Source organism: Polypterus senegalus, chromosome 1 (assembly GCF_016835505.1).
Source record: "Polypterus senegalus isolate Bchr_013 chromosome 1, ASM1683550v1, whole genome shotgun sequence".
NCBI classification, from domain to species: domain Eukaryota; kingdom Metazoa; phylum Chordata; class Cladistia; order Polypteriformes; family Polypteridae; genus Polypterus; species Polypterus senegalus.
The window spans coordinates 317,422,176-317,436,087 of NC_053154.1; the positions used below are offsets into that span (position 1 = coordinate 317,422,176).

The 13,912-nt window shown below is 39.6% G+C and overlaps 1 protein-coding gene across 1 annotated transcript in view; it reads right to left on the minus strand.

Moving 5' to 3' along the window:
- The window catches only part of dusp8a (dual specificity phosphatase 8a), a 386,719-nt gene that overhangs the window by 258,252 nt on the left and 114,555 nt on the right, over positions 1-13,912 (minus strand). Inside the window, exon 2 of the mRNA XM_039736580.1 lies at positions 9,716-10,070. Within this exon, the coding sequence (XP_039592514.1) occupies positions 9,716-9,958 (243 nt within the window). The 5' untranslated portion in view covers positions 9,959-10,070. The remainder of the gene's footprint in view (positions 1-9,715; positions 10,071-13,912) is intronic.

Consider the following 13,912-nt stretch of genomic DNA (forward strand, 5'->3'; position numbering starts at 1 on the left):
ATGGCTTTACCAAAACAATTATTGATGGCTTAATCGATTATTCATAAAGCTTGAATTGGTGATGTTTTTCTGTGTTAACCTCATATTTTTCAGACTTCTTCTCAAACTAAGGTGGTGCCCGTACGACGCAGCGGAGAAGTAGTGTGTTAAAAAGCTAGAAAAGAAAAGGGAACATTTTAAAAATAACGTAACATGACTGTCAATATACAGTATTTGTTTTGTGAGTGTTACTGAGTGTTGCTGTCATCAAGGATTTGATTATCATTATTTCTTTCAATCAGGTTCGTATTTGTAGGATGTGTTGTGTTCAAGTTACATTCCGTGTTTGTCAATCGTTGTAAAGATGACAGGTTTCATTCATCGATTCGTTTCTTACTGCATCAATAAACAGCTCGTCTTCTTCTTTATCTGAGACCTGACACACTGCATGCACGGGTTTTTTACACTGTCTTCCTTTAGCGGGACATTGACTTTTTCCAACGTGTGCTTTGTTTCCGCAGTAGTTGGATTTATGAATATGCTTGTATGTATGAGACGCTTCATATTTTTGCTGCCTTTTCAATTGTGTAATTCGGTTTTGTTCAGCTCTTTGGAACTGTTGCCTTTATCTGTGCACTGCGCCAGTTCACGTGAGCCACTCGGTGTACATGCATCGAAGGTTCCCAGCTGTGCTGGTGCCATCTCCTGCTATGTCCATGGCTGTATTTAATGTTACCTTAGTCCTGGCACTTAAAACTTTCTCTCGCAGTTTCGCTGAGTTTGTGTCAAACACCACCCTGGCCATCTCATCTTCCTCTCCATAAGCACAGTCCTTCACCCGTGAATATTTACCCGTGGCAGTTTGCTATTGGATTGCCGCTGACGGACGGCCTTATATGGGCAGGCACTAAATTACAAACGCCAGCGGCAGCCTGTCTATGAACTTACTTTAAAGTGTAGGTTTACATCGTGCTTTGTTTCCGAAGTAGCAGAACTCATGAATATGGTTGTATATGTCACTCGCCGCTTCTTATTGTTTCGCTGCCTTCTCAATAATATAATGCATGTTTTCTTCAGCGCTTTTTGAGGTCTTCCTGGTTTTCTATGTACTGCGTGATTACGTGGGAGGCGTGATGATGTCACACGAAACTCCGCCCACGGCGTTGAAGCTCATCTCCATTACAGTAAATGGAGAAAAACTGCTTCCAGTTATGACCATTACGCGTAGAATTTCGATATAAAACCTGCCCAACTTTTGTAAGGAAGCTGTAAGGAATGAACCTGCCAAATTTCAGCCTTCCACCCACACGGGAAGTTGGAGAATTAGTGATGAGTGAGTGAGTGAGTGAGTGAGTGAGTGAGGGCTTTGCCTTTTATTAGTATAGATATATATACTGTATATATATATATATATGAATGACCTCCAAAGAGCGCGGAGACTTTTGATCACGTGAACGTGTCTGCAAAAAGTGGCGTCTCCTGCCCTGCAAAACTCGAGCAGCCATACACCCCGATCTACATACTGTCAAATAAACGAAACACACGCCGTGGTGCAACACAAGAGGCTTCGCCTCTAGCGCTGACGTCCGAGGTTCGATTCCCGAGACGGGGTGCAGTCAGTGTGTACGCCTGATGAGCCCAGAATTAGGGCGAAACACGTGCCGCGTATTGTTTGCATTATTTGACAGTGAAACTATTTCAGTATATTCAATATATATATAAATCAGCGCTTCCCGATTCATTTTACCCTCGCACCCCCTTGATTTGTGAAGAAGTATGAAAAAATATGAGGTTAACGCAGAAAAAAAGATCACCAATTGAAGCTTTATGAATAATGGATACTTTATTCTCCATCAATAATTATTTTGGTAAAGCCATACTCAGTGTGATCCTCCTTCCATGTTCTAATTTTTTCGCGACTAGCCATGATTACATGAACGGTAAAAATGTAAGAGCGAAGCGACGGTGACATATCCAGGCAGGGAGGCGACATTTGGATATAAGTAGGTTCTATACATATATATATATATATATATATATATAGATATATATATAGATATAGATATAGATATATATATATATATATATATATATATAGATATGACAACAACACTCATATCAATGACAAAACAATTACATTAACAATCATGTTACGTTATTTTTAAAATTTTTCCTTTTCTTTTTCATAACTTCTTTAACACACTACTTCTCCGCTGCGAAGCGCGAGTATTCTGCTAGTCCTCAATACAGTATAATAGTAAAATAGAAATATTACAAGTACGGAGCAGAATTTAACAGTAGATGATATCCCATAATATGATTTGGATTTGTTTAAAGTTCTAGAGACCTCAGCCATCAAGCTGCCTCTCCCTATTGGCCATTCCACAGCTGAGACGGCGCTGGGCCAGCCAATCCAATGAAAGGACCCCTCTACCCCACGATTCCTGCGATCCTCCATCAGAGATGACTTTACCTTAGGAAGGCAAAACAACCTGGCAGGTGGGCCATGGCACCAAATGCCACAATCTCAGTTGACGGAAGTTCACCCCACATGCATAAGCTTCCCGAAGCAGACCTGCTCGAGGGAGCCAATTATTTAGAAAAGCCATTGAGGCAGATGTTACACCCGTTTTCAGTTGTGCCACCGCACACTCGTTTTTATTCTATTATTTTGGATGACTGCACTAAATGGGGTGGTCTGGTTGGCACTCCAAATTTTCTTTGGTTCTCCAGGTCCTTACTTACTGCCTCCACCCTCCAAATCACTTTGATTACATTCTTGGAAAAAAACTGGAAATCTATTATTAGAGCTTGAAATTTAATTTATTCTTCTTGAAGATAATATAAGCCAGTAGGGATGCCCATTTTTGAGCATAAAAGTTGAAGTCACTGCCCGATGTTAAACGCATGTTTGTGCAGATGCCACCGTGTAAGATGTTAAATGGCTTGTGCGTTTTTTAGTTTTTTTTGTCGAGGAAGCCTTTGAGTTTCAGCTCAGCCAGAACATGCAGGCTCTCCATCGTCTGCTCTCACTTAAGCCACCCACAGCTATAAGATGTATGACACTCTGGAATAAGCGATTAGGTGTTTAATGTGCCAAAGAAAACTATTAGCTTAAAAAAGTATTTGTGTGGCCTGGTAGAGCTCTCCTAGGCTCCTTGGGGTGGAAATTCACACATTGTAAACAAGGACATTTTTCATGCGGCAGAAACCACCGTCCTGGCCCTTCTGACCATAGTGATGAATTCCTCGATTTCCACGTCTCTGGTGGGATTGCTGCTCTATTCGTGTCACAATTACTACTTTGAAATATGCCTTCCACCTCATCTCAGCACCACAGCTTTGAGCAGTAGAGAGTTAGTTAACCTTCCATGGCATCATTTTAAAGGGTAAAGAACGGGCAATGGGACAACTGCTGTGATGTTACTGCCCAGCATTAAGTCTACTTGTTCTTTTTTTGTTGTTTACAAATAAAACGTGCATAGTATGTTATTAATTCTGTGTTTGGTTTTATTTTGTCTTTACATACTTGCAATTTTATGACTTTCTTTACTTTTGCTTTTCTGTGTAATTTTATTTGTGTTCTGCCCTGTCTCCTGTATGTGGAGCCATCTAATTATAACATACAGGGGTCCTAGCTCCAGCAGTAATTAAACCAAAGCTTTAGGATGTTTCATCCTCTACGTCATAGTTAGTATTGTGGTTTGTTTTCATTGTGACATTTTTGTTCTTGTTTGCTTTCTCTGGTTTTAGTCTCGCAGGGCCAGACATGATCTTCCAACGAAAATACCCATCGGGGACAACCCGTTAAAAAATGTGTAGTGAATGGCAGCAAAATCCTGCACTGCAATGACTCCATCCACAGGGATTCTTCCTAAAACACCCATCCCAAATTTCTCCAGTGTTTTAAATCACTGCGGGGGTTTAATGAAGAAAACAAAAATTTCCTCCCTGACGGCGGATTTGTGGGATTCATTAGTGTGCTGGGGGATCTGCTTAATAGTTTAGAGCTTATGACATTCCAGAATTTACAAGCACATTTTAATCTCCCTGGTTCAAGTTTCTTTTTCTACCTGCAACTCTGATCAGTTCTCAAAACATGTGGGGCTTCCCTGACTAATGCCACTAGCAATCATTCATTGTCCTCCCTGTTTTGTTCTTTGCACCCAAAAAAAAAAAAAAAAAAACCTCTCTGTACCCTTAAGGCCTTGTTCACACGGGCGTTAAGTTTTTGGATAAACGAACTTGCTCTGAACGTCCTAGATGTTTATGTTGCATTTTGTGGTGGCGATCGATTGACTTCTACACCGGCGTTCGTTTGTCTCTGTCTAACGCCAGCCTGCAGCCCAAATTGTAGTTTGTGTGTTAACCTGTGGAGGCAGTGTCGGGAACTGGATATGAAAGCCCTTGTCGTTTTATTTGAGGTGCCTCCTTTCAATATGGACCATTTTGCTATGTTAGATATTAATCTTCTTGTTTTAAAATACTGTAATACGGCACGTAGGGAGAGAAAAAATCGCCGCCGCTACTGGGTTCATCCTCTGACTGCACAACGTCAGGTTAAAGGAAGTTTTTTTGTGCTTTATGAAGAAATGCGGAAATTTCCGCGCAAGTTTTTTAATTACTGTCGGATGTCGGTTTCCACTTTTGATTGTCTGCTGCAGCTGGTGCAATGCCACATTGCACGCCGATCAACCAAAGCCCCGAAGAGAGACTACTTGTCACTTTGAGGTAAGGAAACAGTAGTCGAGTGTGCGCTTACACCGGTGTTATGCACTGAAATGCCCCCCCCGCCATGGATTGCCCCCCCTACATAATTGTTATCAAATATTATATTAGAACATAAATTAATAGGTTCATGGTTTACAAATTACATGAGACAATAAAATAAAATAAGCAATATGAAAATATATATGTTGTATATGAAAACATAAAAATATCCGGTCCTCCGAAGAGTAAAATAAACGCGCAGAAAACGAACTAGAAGCGGTTTCCTTGCTTTCGTTGGGTTTTGAACGCCAAGAAAAAGCTGCATGCAGCGTTTTTTTGATGCCGTATAAACGCGCTGCCGGACAAAGCCCGTGTGAACACTCTCATTGACTCCTACGTGTAGAAAACACTCGGCGCTTGATCCACGCTCACCGGACGCTACGAACGCAAAAAAAACGCTCGATTTTAACGCCCGTGTGAACAAGGCCTTACTGTTCACTTGGCAAAGCATCCTATAAACCACTGCCCTTGATTTCTCTTTGGTCCAGAGACCTTTCTCCTCTCCCTTCATCCCTTTCATGGGAAACCCTCCTCTCCAGTATAAGGTTTTGTTCTAGAAACCCAAACTCCCAGCACACCTTGCACTTCAAAATTCTACACCGAATTGCGGCGTCTCAATTGTGCAAATCTTGGCGTGTAACTCTGTGATTTATTTTTTAAATCCCTAGCTCAGGTTGGGTGGGAGAAAGTGGGAGTAGGTGGGTTGGGTTACTTTTTGCATGTTGTCTCCATTTATTGATATATCCTGTCAATTTGTCTTTACTTAATAAAAAGCTGATCACACACAAAAAAAAAAAAAATCGGGAGTGGTCTCCACCACACTTTCTCATATACTCAGATATGGGGATGGATATTTGAAGAGTAAACTGCAAGACAATGAGTATATGTTTATATTTTGTACGTTAAAGGACCATCAACAACAAATTAAATCAAATTATTGACATATAGAACAATTATTATAAAAGTAAAGTGGAATAAATCGGACTGAATAAAAGGTAAAGTACAACTTCTGGTTAGCAGAAATAGCCCAAAAGTTGATAGAGAGCTACGTTTTGTGCATAATACTTGTATGCAAAATTGTATTGACCTAAGTAAAAGCGTACTAAAGTTATCGAGTTTACATACACACACACACAGACAGACACAAAGACATAATTCCAAAAATGGTATTTTCAGACTCAGGGAGGTCTATAATGTCGAGATTCATCAAAATCTTGAAACCAAATTTTTGGATGATTACAATACTTTCCTTACAAAAAAGTAAATCGGATTCAAAGAGGACTAAAACATTGAGATTCATCAAAATGTCGAGGTCAAATTTTTGGACAATCACAATACTTTCCCTATACTTTGTACATGACAAAGTAAAAAAAGATAGTGAACAGAAGACTTGACACTGACTGAAAATAAAAAAGTTAAAAGTTCGATCTTCCACTCAGGAGCTCAGTACCACAAGGTAACGTAAGTTTAATAATTAATTCAGTTAAAGTTATGCTTGAGCACAACTTATTAATTCAAGCAACACTTCAGATTATATAACAAAAACTTGGGCAAAAAAAAAAAAATAATATAAAGTGAGAGATACAGTAACGTATCATAAACCTCTCGATAATCACTAACAATATGTTATCTGCTATTTCTGTCACACCGTACCTTACTTTTAGATCATATATATATTTTTTTTTTTACTAATTATAAGCTTCCTCATTGACGGCTAGTGCATTGTTGGCGGGTGATGGGTCCTTTATGAAATTCAGTGCTCAAGAAAATAAATTACTGTAGGATGCAGCGATTTACCAATCAGAAGTAACAAAAGAAAGCAGAACGTACAGAGCTGTTTTGGCGACGTCTTCTTAGAAAACTCCGGAATGCTTCCTCTATAGATTCTCCCGCACAGATGTTATGCTGCTATGATACGACGTTTCACATTTACAGAGTGTACAGAACACAGTATTATTTGGTCCACATGAAGGACCTGTAGCTAAACTAGGCGCTGCTATGTTGATCTCTTAAAAGATGGTAAAAACACGATGTGTCGACATACACTGCATCAACTGATGAATTTAAATAATCGCATACATTGACTACGTTGACGTGCAGTAACAGCACTAAAAAACAGTAACAGGTGTCATTAACACTAGGCATGAGTTGGCGATCTGGCCGAGATGGTTTACACGGTTATATTCAGGTTTTTTGGAAAATTTGGCACTCCTACTGTGAAGAGACGATATGTCCAAGAAACCGAAAATGCACAAACACAGAAAGGTCTTAAATTTGTAAGGTGGGGCGCCCGATTGCCTGAGGATTCTGAGATATTCGAATCTGGTAAAACAGTGTTTTTTAAAGTTCTTTTTTGTTGCAACTCAGTTTTGCCTTCTTAGTGTGTCCAAGACCCAGAATCAATGCCGACATTGTCATCCTGGGGTAAGGGGATCCCTGGGAGAATTGGTGCTGCAGGTCATAGCGGAGCTAACATCGATTGTAGGGAATCCATTTCCGGACGGGTTTATCCATTCCCGGTAATTTGGGAATCCCAGGCGCCCGGGGGTGGCACAGTGCAAGGGCATTTCACATGTGAACGGTTTTAGAACGACTGACACTTATTTTTAATAAAACTACTGCAATATGTTGACACCAATAAAAGACTAACCTTATCTACAAGCAGTTCGTGCTGTCATATAAGTACATGTATCTAGTTCAGGGGTGCCCACACATTGCGCCACAGCTTGTGGTTCGTTTATTTGACAGCATGTAGATCGGGGTAATTACATTCATGGCATTCGTAGTCTGAATCACAATCTGATTGTATGGGTGCATGTGGGATGACCAGTGTGTTAGAAGAGAAGAGATCTCAGACTGGCCGCCCTGTATGTCAATTAAGTGGCAAATGCCATAGGGAGGATATATGATAGACTAACGTTTAAAAAAATATTTTTTTGACTGCAACGCGATCTACCTGATCAGATACGGATACACTTGTTCTAAATAACGCCCGCACTTGCGTTGCTCTGAAACACCGCCATTTCAGATTTTACTGATGCATCCAGTTTCTTGTCATCATTCTGTGATAGCAAGTTTCTTGGCACTAATGCGGATGCAACAGAGTGACGCATTGCAATTTCAAGTTGCTGTTCAAAGCTGTCAATGAAGTCTGCCCCGTCCCGGCATTCGTGAGCTGCAGAGTGCAGACTCCTCCCAGTCCACTGTGCTCAGTCTTAGTGGGAGCCGAGAGACTGACGACTGCTGCTGGTTGACTCATTCGATCCGAAAAACACTACACTGTGGGCCAAAAAAGCGTGCCACTTAATTATTTTCAACTATAACTCTGTTATTTCTTGATCGATTTTTACACGCTATATACGCGAGCTTGGCCGTTCCCGGTTTCCCGGGAATAACAGCAGTTTCATTACCGGGAATGAAAAATGTCCGGGAATCCCGGGCTCCCGGTAATCGTATGCATAAACCACCCGGCGACAACCCTTTGTGAGACTCTCCGCAAACCATACGTGACCCTTTCCCATTTAATTATGACTCTTGACTATGCAAGACTCAAAAATCAGGCAACCAGTGAACCAAAGATTTAGAAGCTATGCTGTAAAAGTATGTGACATAATTTTGGCTATCTTTGCAATCTATCTATTATATAAAAAAATCCTTCAACACGAAGAGACTTTTTGGAAGAGTGATTTTTTTCAAGTCATGCCCTCCTCTCAAACATTTTCAAATAAGACCACGGTCCTCTCACCTGTCATTCATGTGAATGCTTTTGTCAGACATACTTCCTGTGCTCCCAGCTCTTATACATTTTGACGTTTTCTTCATTTTAATTTCCCAATTAAAGAAGACGTATTATGTCCAAATGTTACTGAAGAATTCACGAAGGGTTATCAACATAAAAAATGAGTACATGGGCAATCCTAGCACCGAGAAATGAGGAAGTCAAATAAATTAACGCAAAAAATATTGATCGGATACACATCAAATTGGTTAAATGCATCCAAAAATGTTGAATGGTTACACTGCAAATTTATTAAATGCATATCAATAGACTATGCTGAAACAGTTGGTGGTGATCGTGAGGAAGATGAAAAGAACAACTTACAATATCACAAAGAATATCTAAAACCGTTAACAACGTCCGGTCTTACAACACACAAATTAGAAAGAAGGATGTATCCAAGAAAGGTAATGTAGTACATCTTCTGCGGATAACATTAGACAACAAAGGAGATCTTGATATGCCATTCATATTAAAACGTGAACAGTTTCCCGTCAGAATAGCTTTTGCAAAGACAATTAACAAATCTCAGAGCCAAACATTTGAAAAGGTAATTTTATTCAATAGAGAGAAAGAAACGAAATTCAATCACGGGCAATTATACGTTACGTTGATGCATATGTAACAATTCCCATGAAAATAAAAATCTGTTTAAATTGTACATCCGCATCGCCATATGCAAGCAGCAGAACCGCAATGAGGCTAACAAGTAGCGCAGTCCAGGGGGTTGGCGAGCGAAGCTATCAGGGGGCAAAGCCCCCTAGTATTTACAAAAGCAAATATTTGCATTTCAGAATACTTCCATCATATCGACCAAACTCAAAGGTCACTGTAGGCATTCAAAACATGACAACTACCCCTTCTAAATTATTCCCAGTTGGCAACACTTAATACAAACAAGGCCAAACGGATTTGTGCTTCTTAACTAAAGCATCATTGGATAAACCGATTTACACAAACTGGTAAGTGGCATTCCTTGCTCCAGTATTGGCACCTGACTGAATTTTTAAGGGGTTGGCAGAATATACATGGAGAAAATGTATTCACCAAACTGTATTAAGAACAAACACATTTCACTACTCCCATTCAAAACAAAAAATTTTCTGGACTGAGCCACTGACGTCTAAGTGTGAGAGCATTCAAGAACAAAGAGAAGGTCACTGAAGAATAAAATGAAAAGTCCAATACCTTAATCTTAGAGTTGGGCTGGATAAGTTCAGTGATTGAGACTTTGTCTTGCTGCAGACGGCGCTTAACCAGTTTGGAGCAGCATATGTTGACAGAGCTGAGAACATGAGAGGCGTTGTACTCTGAGAAGGTCCGGCTGTCGATGACCAAGGTTTGCTCCACTCCACGCTGCAGCAGGCTTGCCAGGCACTGAGCGTTGATCAAGTTGCGGCAGCCATTTTCCCCAGCCATGGCTTTCTGCATTACGCAGGCAGTCCAGTGCAACAAAGCAGTCCGACAAGCAGCTGTAGAAGACTGGGAACGATGAGGCTCAGAGTAGCAGACTAGTACTGACGGTAATCATGGCTTCATTCTTCTAAAAAATAAATAAGTAAATAAATATTTTATATATATAATTTTTGTTATATTTTTTCTTTAAATATATATATATATATATATATATATATATATATATATATATACAGCAAAGTTGTTCCATTGAGCTAATAAAGCACCCCTCAATAAACTTATGCAAAGTCATTTGAAATCATTGTAAAATTATAAATATTAAATAAATAAATCCAAAGTGGGTTACAAAAACATATTACATTACAAATCAAATCAAATATTCTTTGGAAATGCATTCATACATATGCAATTCTCCACTTGGCTGAGTAAACTCCCATTGGCCATAATCTTGTACTAGAAAATTCCAATTTGGATAATATGAATAATATGAAATATAAAATATGAATACAATATACACAAATAAAACTAAAAAGGACTAATGCAACCCTTTTTCTTTCTCTAATGATGTCTATTATAATTCTCATTTCTGAACCGGATTACTACATGAGGAAACCACAAATTGGGAAAATTCATAAAAAGAGTTGAAGTCGTCCACCATTTTTGAAGTAATTATGTAAACATGCGCATTTCAAGGACCGAGAATGAGATTTCCTCTTGAGGCGTAGCCGTAAAGACGTTGCAGCCTTGTTTTCTGCAAAGTTGACATCGAAGCAAATTTAATTTGCAGTTTGGCAAAACCTGCTAAAAGCAATCAAGAGAAATCCAAAGGAGGAGGTAAGAAAAAGAGGCTTTTTACAATGAACGGTGGAGACGGAAATACACCTTTTTTAATTTTAAGATTTCCTAGAAGGAAGAAAATGCACAATTGGGTGTACAGAATGTTTAAATTGAAAATGCTAATTGAAAAACAAAGAAACGTAAATGATTTCATTTGATCCAGCAAACCACCTCAGATTAAGGAAACATTGGTGGAATTTAAAACTAGTGAACACAGCGTCCATTAAGCTCAGGACTGTGAGACACTGCCACAAAAACAGAGGGTACTGCCGCGCATTTGTTGGTAAATTCAGTAGTAGTAGGTTGATACATCATGTTAGCCATTACAGATGCAACAAGAAATCAAGCAAACAGACACTTTTTATTGGCTAACTGAACAGATTATAATGTGCAAGCTTTCCAGGCAACTCAGGGCCCTTTTTCAGGCAGGTTAAGAATCGTCTTATGCAGATCTCCAAATAGCCTTTGACTTGCCAATGATTTTATCTCCTTCGTTTCCTTCCTAATCTTTAATGTTCTTTATATCTTATGTCAAGTTACGTGGCTTTATCGTTATACTATCCATACACCACACTGCAGCATACAGTAGTGGCACAAAAGGACAGGACCGCAGTGGCAAAATATACATAAACACAGGACAAGTACAAGACAGGTAAAGAACTACACTATAATATAATAGATAAATAAATAATTACAAATAAATAATAGGTAAGTGAAGATATTATTTATTACTGTCCCTTTCAAATAATTACTAACAGTAAAATTAATCATAAAAACACGACAGCAGTGACAAGTGTAACATGTGTACCGCATATAAATTCACTACTAGGGGCAGATCTGTGGGCAGCACAGAGTTCAGAGTCTGGACAGCCAAGCCATAGAAGCTGTTGTAGTACTTAGCAGAATTGGTTTGGCTTCTTCCAATACTTTCTTCCATTATTTTGTGCCACTGTATGCTGCAATACAGTGAATGGATAATGTAACAATAAAGCCAGTTGACTTATCTGATTGAAAATTAGAACAATCAAGATGAGAACAGGCCATTCAGTCCAGCAAAACTCACTGACCCTATCAACTTCACTCTTCTAAAATAACATCAAGTCGAATTTTGAAGGCCCCTAATGTCCTCCTGTCTACCACACTACTTGGTTACTTATTCCAAGTTTCTATCGTTCTTTGTGTAAAGAAAAACTTCCTAATGTAATGTCCTAACGAGTTTCCAACTGTATCCCCGTGTTCTTGATGAACTCGTTTTAAAGACATCATCAAGATCCACTGGACTAATTCCCTTCATAGTTTTAAACACTTATGTCAGGTCTCCTCTTAATCTTCTTTTGCTCTTTTAATCTTTCCTCATAACTTATCCCCTGTAGTCCTCAAATTAACCAAGTCGCTCTTCTCTGGACTTTTTCCATCTCTGCTATGTGCCTTTTGTAACCTGGAGACGAAAACTGCACCCAGTACTCCAGACGAGGCCTCACCAGTGTGTTATATATATATATATATATAAAACATACTTTAACATGGCTTTCTGATAACTCCGTATATTCAATTCATTATAATAACTACTAGCTGACGCCCGACGGAGCATACGGCGGTGTAAGAATAGGAACGGAAAACGGCGAGAAAGGAATTCAGAAATCAAGAAGAAATAAATACTTCTTGAAAGACGCAGTGTGCATGTACAATTTCCGACCAAGTAGGATTACATGTGAAAGTGATAAATAAATCAGGCTTTCCGAATTTACGTACTACGGCCATGGCATCCTGATAATTTTGTTGCATGTATCTTGGACTTCCTGGAAATGTGGACGGTAATATTACCATTTTGCCTGCACGTATGTTGTTATTTTCAGCGTTTGCTTGCAGTGTGTCTGTTTTCAAACATTGTATTGTTCCACGCGCAGATCTTGCTGATGTAATCTGAGATAGTTGAGACGCGCGCCCTCTGTTTTAACATACGCATCTACGACGTACTGTTGGAATAGTTTGCCGCTGGAGTGCAAAATACTAAATGTATTCCTCATTGCTAATCTGTACTCGTAAAACTGGCATTGAGTAAGCCTTATTCGTTTGGCGGTTCTTTTATCGGGAACATGTTGTAAATCTTTGTGCCAGCCAATGTCTCTGTAAGGGAATAAAAGTGGGTAAACCATAGGATCACAATTCATATTGAGCGTGGAAATCTGTTTGCAGGAGTTGCGTATGGGATAGATGCAAATGTCCCTTTTGGCGGGCGTTTCGCCATCTTCTCCAACAAAAATCGCTGCAATGTCAGGGCATTGTATCGTCGTTAATCCTGCCTTGAAAACCATTCGTACAGATGCTGTTGGATTGGACTAAGCGATTTCATGCATGTGTTTGTATAATTTAGCGAAGGGGTTGATGGTTCTGAGCACGGAATCTAGTTGGAGAAGTACATTTTCGCTGCATGCAGAGTTTGCTTCATTTTGTAAGCGCACTGCAGTAGCTTGCGCTGTGTCAAAAACATACAACTGTCCATATCCTGAAGAGGTAGAAGTGTTAGCGTATAGTGGAGAGATTTGGTGATAAATTTGCCCATGTATTTTAAAACAGTATGGTCCGTGGCCAGGAGGTTAAATTATCTATGCACCCATGGAAGCAAACGCTAGAGAAGAGTTGTATTCTCAAATGTGTTCACGATAATTTTGTGCTTCTGATGTTTGCTGTGTAAGAAGCTGTTGTAAAGACACAGGTGGCTCCCGCAAAGGTGGTAAAGCTACTTTACCATTGTGGCAGCACCTCGAGTACTTGTTGGATGTACTACGCTCAGCAGGCCAGCATAGTGCATGACATGGAAGACGACGAATAGGAATCGAGAAATGCCGTGTCGGCTGCATGTGGGCGGGACCGGTTTTGAAGTGGAAGCAGGATGAACTAGAAGAGAAATATATATAAGAGATTCATGGTGGCTCTAAAATCCGTACTGACCCCTACTCTCTCTTCTGTTTCTTTTCCCGGTTTTCTGTGGTGGCGATCTGCGCCATCACCACTTAATCAAAGCACCGTGATGTTCCTACATTGATGGATTAAAAGCCAGAAGTCTACATGACCACCATCAATAAGTCCTTCCATGAGAACCCTAAATACAAAGAGGACTGTTTCATTTAT